This window comes from Pezoporus wallicus, unplaced genomic scaffold, assembly GCF_028554395.1.
Source record: "Pezoporus wallicus isolate ANWC-B61680 ecotype Strahan unplaced genomic scaffold, APGP_CSIRO_Pwel_v1 contig_5767, whole genome shotgun sequence".
Taxonomy (NCBI): Eukaryota; Metazoa; Chordata; class Aves; order Psittaciformes; family Psittacidae; genus Pezoporus; species Pezoporus wallicus.
The window spans coordinates 1,123,362-1,143,658 of NW_026640599.1; the positions used below are offsets into that span (position 1 = coordinate 1,123,362).

The following is a 20,297-nucleotide window of genomic DNA, read 5'->3' on the forward strand; positions in this document are numbered from 1 at the left end:
AGCTTCTGCCGTCCTCGGCTTTGTCCATTATGCACCACTCTATTTACCCTCATTTCTGTAACCTGATTCTTCACAGATGAAAGGGATTTATCCTTTTCTCTTTGAGGAACAAGTGAGGACTACATTCTGTAACAGAACTATTGCAGTTGAGCCATTATTTTTACCAAGTAAGTGAAAACAGACAAGATAAGTTAGCTTCTCACCTTTGCCTTGGTTATGTTTGTGTGTGTGCATCAGCTGAACAAAAGTTTGTGTATATCTCTGGAAAAAAAAATGTGTTTAAAAGGACCAGTTCTAAAATATCTTTGAAATGCATAAATTCATTGGTATTTTTTATATTCTATGACTTGTAACTAATTGAAAATAGCTTTTATATTTTGAAACTGAAAAGTTTCATGGAGGAAGGAGATAATAACTATAACCAAACTATAACATCTATAAGTAAACTATATATATATAAAATAATTCTATCTGCACATATAGATATGTGTGGAAATACATCCCAGATATCTAAAAATGTAGATTCCTAGGTCCAAAAAACCTCAGCTAGCAAGAGTTCCTACAAAGGTTCTCTATTTGCACATAAATCATATCATTGCCTATTAAAATAATTGAAATGGTGCATCTACCAAAAACCTTCTTTGTCCAAATTAATATCCTATAACATTATATTGTTTTCATATTTCCACAAAGCCTGCAATGCAGAAACTGCTCTGAAACCAATTGCTAAAGTTATGGAGGCATATAATAACCCCAGAACTAAAAGCAATACAATTTGTTTTTTTTTTTTCATAAATTTAAATTTTGTACTTTAGATAAAAAGAAAAGAGAAGATAAATGTTCTTGTTTACCTTTTTGAATCAGTTTACATTTGTTTTGCAAGTCTGCAAATTCTTCCTGAGGAAAAAAATACAGTCTTAAGTGTCAAGTTGTATGACACTCCACCCCATTAGGAAAGAAAAAAATGCTATTCTACCTTTACTTTGTTTTCTTAACAGCTGGAAAAGAAAACAGTAGAGAAAGTAATAATCAGTCATCTGCTTTAGACCTAAAGCAACTATTCCTGTGAAATTAAAAGGGACAGTTCCAGCTTACATACTTATAAAGGTAGCATTTAGCAAATGTGAAATAATTAACTCAGTGATAAAGATCAGTAAGAATTGGACAGTTCCAAAACCCTGTATGCTCAAACGTGTTGTTTCTCAAACAACTTTACTGTCTCCTTCAGGCAATAATTAAGAGGACTAAAATATATTAATTTTCCTATTTTTAATTATTCTGTTTCTAAGGAAAGCAGAGATGACAGCAAAACCCTATAAATTCAGAATGCGTTTACTCCCCCACCCTGCAAAACCCAAATTTTTCAGGTGAAAAATAAAGCCAAGATCAGATCTTGAGATCAAAATGTAGAATGACAGTCAGTTTGGTACAAATGCACACATCTGTGCTTTTTAGTGTTTACCTGCTCCTCCAGGATTACCTGCAGACTCCAGATTATAAAGCGTGATATGCCCGATTCATAAGGATCTTTTGAAATTGCTGAAGTATTTACGAACAGCAGTGATCTTAGGACAAGAATTAATTTCCATTTTGTGGTTGGTATCCTCTCTCACATGGTACTTACTGAATAGATCTTGCAATTTCCTAGTAGTCATCTGTTAGTAAACTGCTGAGTGCCAAGGAAGCCTGTAAACCTGCGCTGCAGAGGTCAGTGCACTCACTGAGATATCACCACCCTGTGGAATAATTTGTCAATCCATGTCCCGAGCTACATGGCAGCCTTCTGGAGGAAGAAACTGGTCTCCACAGGAAAATTCATTACACGTAATGTCTGGACGGTAGCAGGAAGTGGAGAAGATCACATTCCTAATATAGGGTCTGAGCTCTCCAAAGTTCCATCAAATAATTTAATTTTTCTTTAGCTGTGTGCTGTAGGTCTGAGAGCTGCTGGCAGTTGGTCCATGTGTCCTTGGCATATACCGCACCCCATCCCACAGCCTCAGCAAGAAAAGGTAACTTTATTGAAGCAGCGATGTATAGAAAATGTTGCAAATTAAACACCACATCCTAGCTATGTGCATTTACACCTGATGATTTATACTAGTGCCTCCATCAAAACTCTTACTGTAAGCATCTGATCTGGACACATTTGCAGCCAGATCACAAGATTCAAGCCACACCAAGTATGACTTCTGCAAGTGCTGGAGCTTTAGTTTCTGATATTGAAAAATTTTATTTGATTAATTTTTAATCACAGTCTGACTTTCTGCTAAATTAAAGGTGCTGAATCTCCAGTCTGGGCAGTAGCATAGAAATATTTTAATAAGCCCATCATAATGGGGGAGAGAGAGGCATTCAAACCCCAAAAGTCAACTCAGTGACTAGTGTCCCACCTTTATCAACTCCCCCACTGCTCCTTCAGTGCCTCCTCTCATGTACCTGTCAGCCCAACTGAAAACTGGGTAAGAAGCTTGGCTGACTCTCCCACGGTACTGGAGAACGTTGGCAGCACACTGATCTTCCCTTACTTCTTGACTGTCCTACACTGAGAAGAGAAAAAAATGCTAGTGTTAAATGAACAGCTCCAATTGTTTCTTGGTCCCAGCTCCACCTTAAGAGGGACCTAAAAGTACACCATTTGTCAGTGATTTTTGAGGGCTCAAGGGCCAGTGGTCACTGGAATACAGCACATTGCAGGTACCTTCCCTCTCCATGCCGCACCACTAGGTTAAGTGAGGAAAAAAAAAGCAGATTTGGGGCATAATCCTGTTGGTAAAAACCGCGACATGGAAGATGGGTTCTCCAGGTAGGACTTGTGCCTGGCTTGTACTGTCATTATTCCCTATTTACCAAGTCTGGCACTTTGCCTTTCTTGGAATAAAGTGAGTTAATGTTTCTTTCATCATTCCCTGACACAAGTGCACATTTCACTTTATTGCATTATCTACCATGGCAGCACTGTTGCTAAAGTAGGGCATCTTGGGATCTAATTTTGTACTTTTCAGTACCCAGATGAGCACTGGAGATTATACTCAACATCTCTAAATCCATATGGCAAAGCATTATGACACAACATCTCTGTTCAAAGTCCCATTATAATCTCATTATCTGCAGTGATTTCATTTGACTAGTCCCTATAAAATGCATCCTTTAAGATACCTGTCCTTCTTTTATGTTGGCCCTTCACACGGAAGATATCTATTACATTATTATACGGTCATATCATATCACATAGTATCATATTTCTTCATATAAAATTAATTTAGAAACAATTTGCATTTGACTCCTATTTAACACATTCTTCTTGCAGTTTCTTTGCAGCTGCTGCTGCTTGCAGGCATTCTTGAAAGCATAAACGCTATGAAATATACCTCTGCAATATCATATTCATTTCCTGAAATCCACTAATTCCACTCTAGTTTCTGAAGTGAGATATTCAGTGACTGAAGCATCCTAAGTACTAATATAGATGCTCTCTATTGACCTGCAAATTGTTGCCTGTACAAAATAACCACCAGTGCAGGATATTAGAGTGTGATCTTCAGTAGCGGCAATTTCTATGAATTTTACCTTAGGTCTTCCTTATCTTTGACATGATATAATGAAATTTTGATGCATGAAAATGGTAATTTTATTATTTCCCCAGATACATGAAGCAAGTGCCCAGGAAGTGGAAGGCAGCACACCATGAATTCTTGTCATCTAAGGCTAACTGTGCCAGCACTGATGGGAAAATCAGGCAATATGAATGGGTTAGAAAGTTTTTTATGTTTTGATGGTATGGCATAATTAGGTGTATCTGACCAAGAATTAAGAACATTGGGTTTGAGAAATCTTGCTGTGGAATAGAACAACAGAGCAATTTAATTTATCCTTGATTAAAGATCAATACAGGAAACAAATAAATGCTAACATTGAGTAATAACAGTAATAGCAACTGCAGAGTAACAGGAGAGCCTGTCTCCAAGCTGACATTTCCCACTAAAACATACACTATGTCAAACCAAAGCTGTTGGGCTGGCACAAAGTGCAGACAGCCACAGAGATTGATGCATTTCAAGGATAATGAATACCGTCATTTACACATTCCTTCAGCTGAAGTTTTATAATACTAAAACCAGCAAGAAAAATGTCAAATGAAACACAGAATGTAACAAATCTGGGGCCAAACTTAACTGCATGACAGAAAAAAAACCCTACATATCTGTACCTTTTGGGGAAGTAGCTGGTGTAATAATAATAAAAGAGATTACATGAGATGAGTGATGGCTGTGTATTCTGTGTATTAGGTATGGTGAAAAGTATGACATCAGATATTAAAAACTGAAAAAAAGAGAAAGTGCTCCCTAGAAATGCAATATTTTTAAAATAAAACATAGATAAAGTTCAATGTATTTTTGTGCCATATCTCTGGCTGTTGGAGATGATAAACATAAGTCTGCTCTGCTCTGTAGTTTAAGTCAAAGTCAACATATGCCAGCTCTGTGTCTGTTTTTTCCCTTGTATTTAAAACTGGACTCCTGTGAATGGGACTACTCTGAAGCATCTGCATAACCTATAATCCCTTAAAAAAGGCAGTAGAGGAAGAACTTTTTATGCTTTCAGTACTTGAGGGTCTTCATGGAGGAGGGAAAACAAAAAGATGTCATCTATTTCATTTTTCATTTACATTAAGTGGGTATTCTAGAAGTGACCGCAACTGACTGAAAATTTTTTGCTATTCTGTTGGGGAAAGGGTGGAAAACGTAGGTATTGAAAGAATTTCTCAACTTTCCAGTAAAAAAAGTGAAATGAACCTAATTGATAACATGTTTTTTCTGCATCTGAATTGATGGAATATTCATGCATATTCACCTTAATTAACACTGTGTCTGCAGTTTACGACAAAAATCTTTCTCTGGTCTGGACATAGTGGCTGGACTGCCTCTATGTCATCTCTGAGTGATCTGGGGTTCCTTACAGCACTAAAATTTGGATAAAGTAGTCCAGGTGGCCTATAAATGACTGAGAAGGTAGACACAGTCAGGATCTTGGTGGCCACAGTGGAACACCAAACAAAATGGTTTGAATCAAAACACCATCCCAAAGTGAAATATTATTTATTATGCTACAGCTCAAGCAAGATGTTTAGACATTTCCAAACCCCTACCTTATTTCTCATTTGCATTGATGAAAACTTAGTGTCTTGTTTTCAGGATGTGAGGTGTTGAGAAGCATTTTAACATATTATGATATTAAATACATAATATCATAATTTCTAGTTGGATGCAAAACCCAGGTTTTACCAGCTACTAACAGCCTCTGGAGAGATTCAGGCTGATGAGGTTTGTTATGTCAAACAGCTGTAGATGAAGAATACTAAAAACACTTGAAAATAATCAAATAATACAAATGTAAAACTACAACTCTGAGACAAGCACATATTTTTATGCTATTATTTCCATATGATTTTTATGTGATATTAAATACCATTAAATTGTCACACTCTTAGCAAAGTCAAATAGGAAGATACTAATCTGCAGATTTATATTTCAGACTGTAAAGAAATAAAAGAACCACAGTAGATAGTTAACATGAACAAAGTTGCGAAGCTTTTTTTTTTTTAATGTGAAACTGATTAACTGAAAAGAAAGTAATTTATCAAGATCACCCATCAATTTAATGTGAACAGTTCACATAAATGACAATAACTGTAACCCCTTTTCTTGTGTATGAATTATCTCAGAGCAGGCTGTGGAAATTTGAGGTGTACCTGTAATTAAATATATATGCTCATCAATTCTAAATCTGTAGTTTATTTGCAAGAGCTTTATATACAAATTCAATATTCAAAATTCAAGCTGCTTGATTAGGTCAGTAGGCACATAATATGTTTCTACCTTGAATCTTGATTCTTCATACCAGAAATCTGCTATGAATCATTCAAAATTTGCTTTTTGCAAATACTCTTCAATAATACGCTCAAAATTAATCAAACATTATTGTTAGTACCTCTAGTCAGCAGAATAGTTACAGAAAGCACCGTTCAAAGTACTGTCTATGTACCTTTCCAGTGAAAGGAAACATTGTTGCTAACTTGAATTTACCAGCATAAAAGAACAAACTATATTTTTTGCTCAATTTTTGAAAGAAGAATGATATTAACATACCTGCAATATATGTAATTCTCTTAAATAAATATATCGGTAATTTATATTGCTACTCCCACTTTTTTTTTTTCTAACAAAAACCCATTCTTCATCCAAATTTTAAATACAAAATAAAAGTATATTTACTTGTGGAGGTTGGATGTACAATATTTATCTGAATTAGTTTGATCCCTAATTTGGAAGATACATTTTTCAGCTGCTAAGCTATACATTAACATGGGAAGCTGCTCACCTAAGCTTTTTTTTTTCAGTGCTACAGAAAATACTAACAAAACAATTAAACGACTGCTTCAATGAGAGCTGCACTGCATGCAGATAATAAATATGTTTTCTTATATCATTTTCTGAGTTTCTTTCCTTTTACTGGCAGGCTTACAGAACTGCAAAAGCCATGAAAACTCAATGCTAACTTAAAAGTGCAACCTCTGTTACTTTAATATCTTTGTACTGTGTATCAAGGCATCTTTTACATTAGATAATGAAATGGAGATGGGGCAGAAAACACACCTCTGAAAGACTTTCTACACAAAAGGATGAACACATAGTTCTTTGCACAAAGCATTAGAAAATACTGTGATATTTTATTATTAAAAATGCTGCTGAAAAGTTTATACATATGTGTCCAGCCATATATATCTTCTATCATTACTTAAGGCAAAAAAAAAAAAACAAAATTGCAAAATAATAACAGAAGAAACCATTAAACCCTGTGTGCCTCTTAAGGTCAAGAGTATAAGCCTGGGAAAGTACTTTTGTTTTACAGTTTGCAAAGTATATTCTGATATCATTATTATAGAATTCTATGAAGACTGTATAAAGCTGTTCCATCTACGAATCATACATCATTCCAGATGTATCAAATTATTAAATCAACTCAATTGTAATTGCTTTTCAAAGCTAAAATCATTCACTTACAGGAACCTTTTTTTTTTTACCCAAATGTCACAAGCCTGATGCAGTACTGTACATATTCCTAGCAGAAAACAATTTGAAGTAGTAAACAAATACTGTAATTCACATTACAAACATACCCAACTGATTATGATGCCAAGCCTCATTACTTTTTTTTCCCTTTTTTTTCCCTTTTTTTTTAAGACATGAACTGGTGCATCTCAGCTGAGGCATTACATAGACGGTGAAAATGGGCTACTATGGAGTCAGGATTAATCAATATTATGTGATGGATCAGTGGAAAAAAAAACAAACGAAACAGTTTTCCATTTGCTACAGTTGTACTTTGGGGTTGTTGCTTCATCACATTCCAACCTGAGCATCCAGGTCAGGTTTATAGCACATTTATGACAGATAAAGGATTATATCAGCCACATGTTGCATTTTTATCATGTAATTAACTTTTTATTTCTTCCCTTCACAATCTGTTTTACTGCCTGCTACAACAAGGAGTTGTGCAGATGAACAGACCTCAGTGAATCGGTGATTACCTTGTCTTTGATTTTATTTGTAGGGGTGACTATTCCAAGACATTGTATTAGAAAACAAAAAGCATAGAAAACAAGAAGAGGTACAAGGCATCTTGTGTTAGGTACTTATGGGACATATGATATTGATGCAGCTTAGTTGTTCATTAATAATAGAAAATACATCTGGGATAATCATATTCAAGTGGAGACCAATTCGTTCAAGTATCTTTGGTTACTATCTCTCAGTGATGGAGTAACTTTCAAAGACAATATATAAAGCAATCTTCATCTGTGAGAACTTATTTCTAGCTTTTCATATTTGAATCAGTTGTTTTAATCAAAGTGCTAAGTTCCTTATTTTTATACCTCTGCTTTCCTGCCTCTGCAAAGGAAGGACAGAAGAGAATAATCAGCTACAAATTTTGCCCTTCCTGAGTGATGCTTGCTGGGATTTTCATTTTTGTTCAGATGAAGAACAGCTGACAATGTCTCTGCTTCTCTCTCAATGTTCACTGACTATGGGACTGCTGTGTGTGATAAATCAGAAGAAAAAGTATTTTCTGACAGGTACACTTTCAAGCACAAAACAGGATACTGGGCAGAGAAGTTCTTTGCACACTAATCACTTCTGAATGCTTTAAAAACCAGCCAGCCAAACAACTCACCATTTCCCCAAATTGTGGTTCTGTTTCACTTAGCAAAGCTAAGAAGGTGCTTTCTCAGCTGAGATTTTGCTGCAACTGCTGGTGAATATAGAGCTAGCTTTCATCAGAAAAGGCTGACCAAAACACAGGCTTTCTTTGCTTTTGTCAGGGCACAAAACTCTTCCTGATGTATCACAATAACCAAGAACTACAAACTGGACTCTGAATATGTATTATTGGATGTTTCTTGGTTCAGTCCAACAAGCTTAAAATAGTAATTATTTTCTCTTGTAGGTTTTTTTTTCTCCATTTTCCAATCCACTGCTGTGTTGCAATTTAACAAAGGCTAACACAAAATTAAATTATAGGAAAAAAAAAGTTTCAGAAAAGAACAACGATCTCCTATGAATACTTTAACATGCACTAGTGTAACCTGTAAGAGAAAATACACAGGTCACACAGACAACTGTATCCTCTGCATGACACCATGGCCTCATATAAATGAAACATGTTAGAACAAACTCATGGTTTTTGTTTACCACTAGTAATTAAGAAGAAATTCCTCCTTTGGGCTTGGAGGAAACAGAGGTGATATGACTAATGTATATACACATAGGTCACAACCAAATGCACAATCTTTCTAAAAGCTCTTTTCAAACTGAAAACATCAATAAAAGCTGTTTTGTTTTTGTTTTTGTTTTTGTTTTTAAACTCACAGCTATGTACAATTTTACAAAGTTTCTTTAAATATAGTTCATGCTGGCAAGTCATCTCTTTGCACAGAACTATACGTATTTTACTGCATAGTCAGTCCTCCTCTTTTTTTTCTGTTTTTGTTTTTAATAATAAAATTCTATTTCCCCAATCTGGATTACAGGTTCATATGCTGGGTAAAAGCCCATGGTGATGTCTTTGTTTTAGCAAGGGCCATTCATGGTATGGCACATAATTTATTATTTTATTTAAAAAAAAAAAATAAATCAAAACACCTGTACAGTCACTGGCTCTGCATTCCAGAAGACTCTGCTTTGCTTGTTACACTCAGAACACCATTTTAAGTGAATTCTTCTGGCCTCAACTTTCAATCAAATTGGCTGAGATCTTAAAGCAGTATCATAACAGCAGTGTACACTTTTCACATTTCACAGGGTTTGTAGTTGATCTTTAACATCAGTGAGTTTCTGTGGGAAGGATCAGTAAGAAAATAATGACTGTCCTTCTCTTTAACTTGTTTTTACTTTAGATTTTGACAAGGTGTTCAAAGGATGGTATTATAACTTTTTCCTCTTCTTTCTTTGTTTTTTCTTTCTTCCAAGTGGCTTGTAAGGGTAGAGGGGGAAGGGCTGAGCTATACCCTAGTGGTTGAATGTCCATGGGGCAAATTTGTACTGTTTTGTCCTCCACTAAAGGTGTTGAAAGTATGCAAAGGCTGCATTCCTGTTAATGTGTTTGGAATCATAGTTATGGTATTGGGTGTCATTAACGGGATATCATCTGGGGACCTTCTCAAAGTAAGCGTGTAGTCAGGTGGACAGGTTAGTCTCAGTGTGTCATGGGCCTGCAGCGATTCACATTCATGGTCATGTTCTAGCTGTTTCATTTGCAACGACATAATCTCTTCATTTTGTATGTGTGCTATATCGTTAGTTGTGTTCCTCTGGGGGCTAGGGCGCCTGTGAGTCTCATGACGTCTCTTGTCCTTCTTGTAATATAATGCAGCAAAAGCTAAAATATTGAGGAAAAGCAAGGATGCCCCCACAGCAATGGTGACACTCAGCTCTGTGGAGTAATCTCTCTTGTTTTCTATGAGAACTGTTGTATCCTCTGGAGCTGTTTTATGGGTGTCTTTTGAATGCTTGGGATTGTTGGCAGGTGTCATTGCTGGGCGTTTGGTGGCTGGCCACAATTTACCAGGAGAACGTCGTGTCACATAAGGAAATGATGTCATGTCAGGAGGGGGGACTTTAGTTGTTGTGGAAACATACTGAAATATTTCATTCAGGTTGTGAAGGTGTGGTACGAGCTCCAACCAGAATGCAACTTTTGTTGCTCGGTAGTGGTCACGAACTCGGGGTTTCAGACCGATATGCAGGTAAAGCTGATCTTTAGGATTGTATTTGGACCAGGCCACTTCTTCAAAGCGGTTGGGTTTTGTGTGGATGAACTTTGTGTCCTGTGGAACAGGCTGGTTTGGATCTCTACAGAAATAAAAACAGGCAATATTATACTCTTTAAAAAAACTAAACCAAAAGCAAAACCCCCCAAACCCTCCATCTTTCAGTTATTGTTTTATTTGATAATTAACACAACCTAAAACCAGAATCTAAAAGCCCTCACTAACGTAAAAAGATAAGTTAATAAACAAACAAAAGAAAAATTACTTACTGTACAGTGCATACTAGACACTATAATACTTTTTTATACTAAAATGGAGAAAGGGTTGTGTGTCAGCTCGCAAAAGCTCATCTGAAGTTCTATGTTTCAGTATCAATCTCTGAAGATGTCTTAGAGAGGTACTACCTTTATCCATAGCAAAGGTGTGGGTTCAGCTCTTCTCAAGGTTTGATATTAATTTTTCTCACTTAAGGTACCACTATTTCCACTGCTGTAAGTAGTAAATATGGGCATCTAATCCCTATGGCAATGTTGGAAGTCCATGTGACTGTAAGTATTTACACTAGCTGTGTATATTACTTAAAAAAATTCAAACCATGAAGTAGCAGGGCTAATACATAACTGGGAACTATTTATCTTTGTGTTCCTTTACTGAATTATTAGTCCCCATTTTTGTTCCAATACCTACTTTAGGGAAAAGCCTTTGAAGAATTTGCATGTCACAAATCTTTCCATTATTTGCATTAGTAGATTACTATTTGAAAGTTCTGTGTGCTCACTGATTCTGAAAGACTATGTTTAATGGGTGTAGGACAGTGAGCCTTAATTCTGTCCCAGTTTGTAGAGATGAGAAATATATTACCTGAGATCAAAAAGTTTTATAGTAGTTAAGGAGCAGTACAGATAAGAGTAGTACATGACTCAGAGATTATTTCAAAACTGGTAACCCAAATATTTAATTGAAATTATGCTTTTTCCATCTTTTGCTTTTCTTCTAATAGGTTCAGAATAAAGACAAACGAAAGGCACAAAAACATTTAAATGTGGTTATTGTCTATATATCCTTATAATTTTGATAAACTTTATATAAATATTACTTCCTCTTGGCATGTAAAAAATACAGAAATTTAAGATTACTAATAATAATTTTAATATTCTGTTGTGCACGACTTTGAATCTCCTGCAGCAAAGAGTATGTTATAGAATCATAGAATCAGACTAGTTAGGGTTGGAAAGGACCTTAAGATCACCTAGTTCCAACCCCCTTGCTGTGGGCAGGGACACCTTACGCTAAGTCGTATCACCCAAGCCCTCGTCCAACCTGGCCTTGAATACTGCCAGGGATGGAGCATTCACAACCTCCCTGGGCAACCTATTCCAGTGCCTCACCACTTTTCCTCCTTTCCTTCTTTTCCTAACAGGAAAGAATTTCTTTCTTATATCCAACCTAAACTTCCCCTGTTTAAGTTTTAACCCATTACCCCTTGTCCGGTCACTACAGTCTCTAATGAAGAGTCCCTCTCCAGCATCCCTATAGGCCCCCTTCAGATACTGGAAGGCTGCTATGAGGTCTCCACGCAGCCTTCTCTTCTCCAGGCTGAACAGCCCCAGCTTCCTCAGCCTGTCTTCATACGGGAGGTGCTCCAGTCCCCTGATCATCCTCGTGGCCCTTCTCTTGACTTGTTCCAACAGTTCTATGTCCCTTTTATGTTAAGGACACCAGAACTGCACACAATACTCCAAGTGAGGTCTCAGAAGAGCAGAGTAGAGGGGCAGGATCACCTCCTTTGACCTGCTGGTCACGCTTCTTTTGATGCAGCCCAGGATATGGTTTCTGGGCTGCAAGCGCACACTGCCAGCTCATGGACTTTGCGATACATTATACTGAGTACATGATTCATTTTCTCTGAATTACTTTGAGAACTTTCCATTCTCCTTTCTATTCCCACATGCATTAGTTTATTTTCTGTGAAAATGATTCTAGTGTTTGCCTTTTCTTCCAGTATACTCTTATGCATGTCACAGGAATACCAAGACCCACAACTACAGATTTGAAAACATTTGGTTTCTTCTTTCCCCATTTTCAAAAGCTCATGAACACGACTGCCTACTTTAGCATTCCTCTGCTGTTCATGAATAGCTATTCCTTGGTTCTTCAACCAGACTGGTAATTTGACTTTAATAATCATATGACTCCTGTATTCATCTGTTTACCTGACAGAATTTGTCTTAAAGTTTTTGAGTGAAAGTATGAGGATTTTTTCTATACAATTTTGGTACTTTGGTTACTTATACCTGTGGGTTTAGGAGTTGTTTTTTTGGGGGGGTGTTTTGCTATTTTTATTTTTTATTTTACTGGATCAAAGCTATCTATCTCTCATTATATGTAATAAGTTAGCCAAATTGTGTTAATTCTGAATGAAAATTGCACAGTAATTGCTCATTCTAGTCAAAGCTCAAGGAGTAATATCCACTTCCAAGAAGTACAGCAGCAGCTGTGTGCTGCTACTTTGAGGGATTATAACATGCATTCAAGAAGGAAATAAAAGTATGTCTTTTGTTCTTAAAGAATGGACTGATAGAACTGGCAAATCCAGAGGAGAAGATACTGGACCCGTTCAAACGTATCTATTACTGTATTACCTTGGCATTCAACACATAAATTCTAAAACAAACTAAAAGTCAGCAAGACTATAAAAATGCAAAGCATTTTTTTTTCTTTACAGAAACTCAAAATCCATCTTATGTTCTCCCCATTTGTTATCCTGGTTCACAGCACAAAAGACTCTGGGAAGCGTCCTACACAAAACATGCAAATTAAACTAGCTCATGTGAACATGACTGTTCACATGTATTAGTTGCACTACATACAGAGTACAGGAGATGAAGAAGCTGAGCACTCATTTCAGTGAGCCAGGCTGGACATGCACTTTTTTTTTTTTTTTTAATGGCCCCATAAAAGTGATAGCAGATGATAACTTTAGCAATTAATCTTTTAAATTAGCATTCCCTTCCCCTACAAACAGCCTACAAAACAAGTAAACATCAACCTCCCTTTTCTTTCCCTCTCTTTCATTCTCTACCTCCATTTCTCCTTTTTAACTATAACTGTCAGAAACAGCCAATTATGCTGCCACCTCCTCCAAACACGAGAGAGAAAACCACATTATATGAGCGTAGTCTTGTATTTCAAGATTTGTTTACATGCCTGTGTGCAGGCATGAAACTGTCTGTTGAACAGAAAAAAAATCAGCAGGCCCCACAGCAAGTAATTTTTTTCTGAGGGTTTTTGTTCTGAGGGTTTCAGAATTCTACCACTGGCATGAGTTCTAAGGTTGATCACTTAATAACTGAATAAATGGTCTGAATATTCTCTCTGAAATTGGAGGATAGGTATAGAAATAATTTTTTCTTCTTACAAGAAGAAAACTAGCAACTGTAATAACTAAGTCCGGTGTTAAATAAAGGATCTAATGATCCATGGATCAGTTTTACAGAGTAATGATAATTCACTGGAAATATTCAGTAGATATAAATAAGTGGAACTTTTACTTTCCTTGGCCCTCCTCCTATGTACGCTGGACATAATTCATAAAATCATCACGTTACAACTTATCACAAATTAAGTCTTTTCTTTAGGTAGCTGGGCAGTTTATTCTATTATGAAGACCTTTCCAGTATTATAGATAGGCATAAATTACAGATGTACATACAGCCATTTCTCCTACTGAATCAGCTGTTTGGCAAAACTTTTGATCTGTTACTTTAACGTCAAATTTGCTTTTTTTAGCCTGTCACATCACCTTAGTGTTTGTGGGTATATCTGATGCTCAAGTGTGCAACTGCAGAAAGAAAAGGCTGCTAGGAAACCTCCCTTTCAAAACCTGTTGCAATCATGCTAATCCAGTAATGAATCTGATAGGAATTGGATTACTTACTTGTTAGCAGGGGCCTTTTTTTTCCTTCATCCTATTGCTACAATAAGACTGATGATTATTGTTGCTCATTTTGCTCTCGGATTATTTATTTTTATCACATTTAGAATTCAATTTAAACAGTTGCTCCATCAAAAAAATGCCCCATCATGCAATAATTGAACTTGTCATCCATATGACAGAAGACCAGGACAAGAAGTCTTTCTTGTATTATCTAGCGTATTTTTTAATTAATGTGTAGAATCATTTGACTTCACTAACCACTTTTTTCCCTGCTTTCAGTCTGCACTAATTTTGCTCAATTTAACATGTTGCTATTTATTGACGTTTAATTCATAACTCAACTACAAACATTATATAATCAAAGCTTTAACAGCTATAAATGTTGTGTATTCAAAGGATTGACTTTTTCTCACAAGATATAAAGTACATGTGTCTTCAATGGATGATGACTGAAGAGCAAAACACATTCCTGATCACAAGGTGAATTAGTAACTGACCTGAAGGGCAATTGAGGGAACTGAGTATTTCATATCTGGTGATACTGGCACAGGAAGAATGATGGGGAATCTTAAGAAGTTCACGCTTATCCTGGATTCCATATAACTTGTTAAAATACCATTTTAACTACTTCTGCAACAGTGTTAACTATCACACAGGACAATGGAACTATCACACTAAAGCATTTTAAGTGTTTTATTCTTTTCATCATTTTCTAACTGCATTGGAGAGCAAAATGTCATAACAGTTACATATTGAGTCTGTCACCAAGACACTGAAAGACCCCTTTGACCATTTATTTTCTTTCAGCAGTCCTCTTTTTCTCCATATGGGGTGAGAGGGGAGAAGAAAAAGAAGAGAAAAAGAAAAAAAAAAAGAGAAAAACTCTGTGGCATTTCTTCTTGCTTCTACTGATTTTTCATGTTGTCATAATATTTATAATGGTACAGCCATTTCTGCCTGAAGCACTGGTACACAGGCGTATTTTCCCTTACCTCCTTTCCTCACTTATCACCAGGTCCCACTGTTGCCATGCTCCCAGTCAGCTACTATAACTACTAAGGAAAGTAAACCATAAGTACAGTAGTTTTTTTGGCTAACACAGATTGGCCATTGGAGACAGTTATTTCTTCAGAAAAAACAGTCAAAAAGAGATACAACAGCCTCATAAAGGGCTTCACAGAAAATTGACTTGAAAATACACTTTAATCATTGTGAGTTTAATTGTGCCTTCCATTGGAAAGGCAAACTGAATATAAACCAGACATTCTTAATAGCTCAGATAGGTTTCTACTTCAGAATCAATGGTAGTAAAATAATTCATGAGTATTTATCTGAATTACAAGGAAAACAAAGATATATCCTTTAGGTCTTTAACTTTCCCATCACCAAACAATGTAGACCTGGATGATTGGGAGCAAAACCAAGAGTACTGTAACTCTTTAAAAGAAGGTAGTTTTTAGAAACCCAACATATGCCTCTAATGAGAGCAGGGCTTCTTATCTACTCTATGAAACTTCAAATCCTTCTTCACAAGAGTGTGTCTGGCAATGTATCTGTGAAGGACTGGCACACATCCCCTCATGTTGTTCACTCTCCCCCAGCTGATGTATCTGCGAAGGATCTAACATAGCCCTAACTAACAGAACATTTGAGCATTTAAAATTAGCCTTACATCGAGGATAGTACTACTGGCAGTAGACTGAAGTTTAAAGTGCACCTGTTAATGAAGCTCTCATATATAATTTTGCACATAGTGAAATCAAAAGTTGTATTTTCATGTTATTTTTGTATCCCAGATGTAGTTTCTCCCACCTAATCTGTAACAAATTGCTTTCCTATTTCTAAGGCATGTTAGAAATATAGTTTTGAAAGGGCCAAAACACTGTGAGAAGAAAAAAAAAAATCATAAAAAGGTAGAAAATGGAGGATTAGCAAAATGCAGCTTCCAGGTATTCATTTCAAGCACAAGCCACTTGCCATTAAACACTCTAATTGTAACCTCCTGTTTGTTAGCTTCAGTAACTGACTTTAAAGTAAAACGCAACAAAAGCACTGTGCCTTGTGCTATTTCTTTGACACCTAGTGATTTTACAAGCTTAACCTGCCCTCCAAACCTAGCCTTGGCAGTAGGCCCATTAAACAATGTGTGTTTTTTAGCAGCAGGTGGCATATCAGTTAAAAGCCCAGCACAGTTCATCAGAACAATGCACCACCTGAGCTGTAATTATACAGTAAGTACCTGGTTGCAACCTCTGTGGGAGAGTCATCAAGACTGGAAAATTCTCAGAAACATTAAATGAAATAAATAAAACTGCAGTGTTAATGTTCAAGGCTCATCAACAGGAAAAAATGGAGTAAGAAAATCTTTCAGTTAACAGATTTTTCATGTGTTGCTACGGGTACAAACACAGAGCAAGTCGAGCTCTATGAGAATAAGGATGGGAAATGCTCAATTAAAGAAGGGGTGGGGAAAACAAGCAAAACAAAGCCCCCAACAATGCAGTCCTGAACTGTATCAATCTTTTTGAGAGTGGGAGGACCCAAGCGGGCACATGGATTCCAGATTACATGTGGGAGGATAGAGAAGAGAATGGTTATCCCAATGTGTTCCCTGTTCCCTTAGGCTTGAAATGCTACAACCTTCCTTTTGCATTGGAGGCATCACAGATGCACAGCAAATGTAATATGCACTACACAGAACAATTAATCATTGTTCTTATAAACAAACAAACAAAAATGGCAAGTTATCCATTTCATGTTGCTCCTTTCCTTGTGTAAACTGAAATTTTACAGCTAACTTTTTTAATGACACATCTTTCATACCATGTATAAAGAAGCAAGTTTGTAATAGAAGATACACTCCCCATTCCTGTTATCAGCAACAGCAAAGTTTCAGAAATGGCTAATGGCTCTCCCAAAGCACCTGTTGTGCCTTTAGGTATAATATGGCAATGGGTTCACAACCAGAGAATTGGGTGATGACATGTACAGCCTGCTGAAATTAACTTTCAAGTAGCAACAGCTGGAAAGTGCTTGCAGTCATGAGTGATGGTGGCAGCTGGAACTGTGAGAAGCTCCTGACAGTCTCAAAATAATTGCTTAAGTATGACCTCTTATGCTACAGGGAATAGTCATAGAGTAATTGTAAGCAACAGATTGTGGTGATCTTGCATCTTGATAATAATTCCAGTTTTACATATTTGTAAGGATCTGAAGTCCTCTATGTATATGTGTCACTGCATCTATAAAAATAGACTGATGGGATAATCATCTTTCTGAGTGTATGGTACAGCCAGCATGTGGCATTCTCTGTCCATAAACCTCGCTTTCATCCTGAAGTTTGCCCTGATGACTTCCTGTTGCCAAATGCATTTAAATATTCCACAGTTCATTCATTATTGTTGCAGTACTGTGGGATTTCTCCATGCAAAAGTACCTGTTTGTCTAAAATGCAACAAAAGCTTTATTTTTTGCCTTTTAAATTGACCTGAAGCATTTGACTGTTTTCTACTGAATCAATGTCTGAGGTTTTTGTTAAGACTGCAAAATCTCTCTCCCTTGAATGGCATTTGGATTCATTAAAGGCTGCAAGAGTTGCTAAAGCCTCTGACTGTTTCACGCTAGGCATCTCTGATTTTCTCTTATATAGCTGCACACCATTCACTGCAGTGCAGTAAAGCTGCAGTTTCCAGAGTCCAATCCTGCCATTCAACATTCATTGGAAAGATTTACAGCCCCTTTGTGTCACAAGTATCTTTGTTTTAATTCAGTAGCCAAGACTCAAGGTTAAAAAAAAAGAGGCCTTGCTGCTCAAGTAAAACACTGCAATACTCTTCAAAGGAATGTCACAGGAAGAGTACAGAAATTATTAAAAGCACTTGCAGATTAAGCTGCCTTGAGAGTTCTTTCCTTGATATTTACAACACTTTTAGCAAAACATTGATGTCTTATTTTGTTTCATAACCAGAATTAATTTAAAAATTTTAACCTTATCAAAGCAAAATTTATATCTGAGTCTTTTCTTCATTCCAGTCAAGTACTTATTATTGTCATTACAGTCCTCAGAGGGAAAATTCTTTCCAGTGTCTGCCTTTGTGTTCCAATTCGTCCCTGAGTCCTCATCCCTGTGAAGGTCGCTAAAAACACCTTCCATTCTTTTGCAGCTGATAAGTGCTATCTGCCTGACAGCTCCTTCAAGTAGCAGACATGTTGCCTCTGATTTTTCAGTATCTTAGTGAACCCTCTTCTTTCTGAGACATGCTTTGTCTTAATAATTGCCCTATTTTTTGAATAAAAAATACAGTGCATTATTATTCTCACTGAGCTACTGAAAGAAAATAGTTTGAGGGAACACACTAATTAAAAATCTATTAAATATGAATAAGCCCCAGTTACCTTCTGTCTTATGCAAGTACTGCTACAAAACTACTGCAAGATTAGGGTTCAAAGCCACCGCACTCGGATGCTGACTATTTTAGAGCCATGCTATCAACCAAAAGGAATGCTGGGGGTCAAACTTACCCAGTTTTGGCGAAGTTTGTCCAGTATGTCATAACCACTGCACTGAGCATGACATCATTCTTGGAAAAGTTGCAGTTGAACAGTTCTGTGGGGCCAATCATAGGAATCCCAAACACATAAGGGACTTCATCACCATGAGCTGAATCAGCCCAGCTGGGTTTCATTTCACTTTGGCAATGGTGGTAAAACGCATAGAAATATGTTGGAGACCCATACTGGGCATGCAGGTCAGCAGTAGCAACAGCTGGAGCAACCCACTGGTGGTCTGTAAAAAGAGCAACCAGGGTCTTCCGTCTTGTTTCGGGGTTTTCTTTGTCTGCCCAGTCAGTGTACATGAATTTAATGGTCTCTCGCAGTGTATCTTTCCCTTCTGGATAACCATATAGATTGTCCACAAAATTGGAGACAGAAAAGTCAAAGTCATTGGGGGAAACACCATCTTCATTGTCTACAATGCCATCCACAAATTTTAGACCTTCCCCTTGGTTCACACCCAACATTATATCATAGTTCAGGAATTCCCCTTGCTCCATGAGAATCTGAGGGTCATCTGGAATCACGTCTCCATCTATCACAGGCCCAAAGGCAATGTGGTATGTGGCTGGAGTGATGGTCTGTTGAATGAGTTCTTTGTAATTCTTATTCCGAAGACATTCAACCAAATCAGTGGTATCCAGCATGTCACAGCCCACTTTATCTGCCAATATCCGAGTGTACTTGGCAGGCTGATAGTTCACTGCCCAGCTGGACAAGGCTGTGCCGCTCTGTATGATTGCCTTTTGGAATAAGCCTGTGGGTGCAAATTGTTTAAATGCAAATCCAATTATATATATATATATAAAATATATTTAATTATATATATATAATGAAAAGCAGCTTTCACAAAGCAAAGAAAGTTTTGTTTGAACAATCACTAAAGGATGCATATACCTAAATTTCAATTAAATTTCCATATATTCTACTCACTGCTACCTTTTTATAGTATCTCTAAGAGCCTACTAAGTAAAGTATCTCTTGTTCTTGATGCTCACACACAAAAAGCATGATGGTTTCAGGTTACTGTTTCAAGAACAAAATCATGCTTGTTCTGCAGTTTTCTTGCATCTTTAATGGAAGTCCCCTGGCTTTAGCACAGTGGTAGTCCTGTAAAAAATTCTTTAAAGGAGTGGCAGCTACAAGCAATCATATCCTCTTTGCCATGTAAATGATTCTCATAAATGCTCTCTTCAGTAAAGGTCAAATGAAAATTACACACTCTCATTTCCTTCATAGAAGCCACGTATCACATAATTTGAAAAAAAAATCTGCTCTGCTACAATCAATTTAATAAGCTTGAGTCTTCTATTCTGACTTTTTTTTTCTTTACTATTTCAGTTTGTGTGTGTGTGTCAGCATTGCCTATATGCTGAATTAAAATATATTTACTTTTTTTTGGAAGTGTGTAGGATGAGATTCAATAGTTCTTTTTTTTATATATATGTACTAATATAAGGAGAGACAAAAGACTGA

At 36.6% G+C, this 20,297-nt stretch overlaps 1 protein-coding gene across 5 annotated transcripts in view; it reads right to left on the reverse strand.

The window, feature by feature from the left end:
- Positions 1-9,184: 9,184 nt before the first annotated feature.
- NLGN4X (neuroligin 4 X-linked) overlaps positions 9,185-20,297 on the reverse strand; it is a 181,334-nt gene continuing 170,221 nt past the window's right edge. For all 5 annotated transcript variants that reach the window (XM_057419489.1, XM_057419488.1, XM_057419485.1 and 2 more), the window contains 2 exons: positions 18,789-19,578; positions 9,185-10,412 (listed from right to left, as the gene is read on the reverse strand). In XM_057419489.1, the coding sequence (XP_057275472.1) occupies positions 9,563-10,412; positions 18,789-19,578 (1,640 nt within the window). In that variant the 3' untranslated portion in view covers positions 9,185-9,562. The remainder of the gene's footprint in view (positions 10,413-18,788; positions 19,579-20,297) is intronic.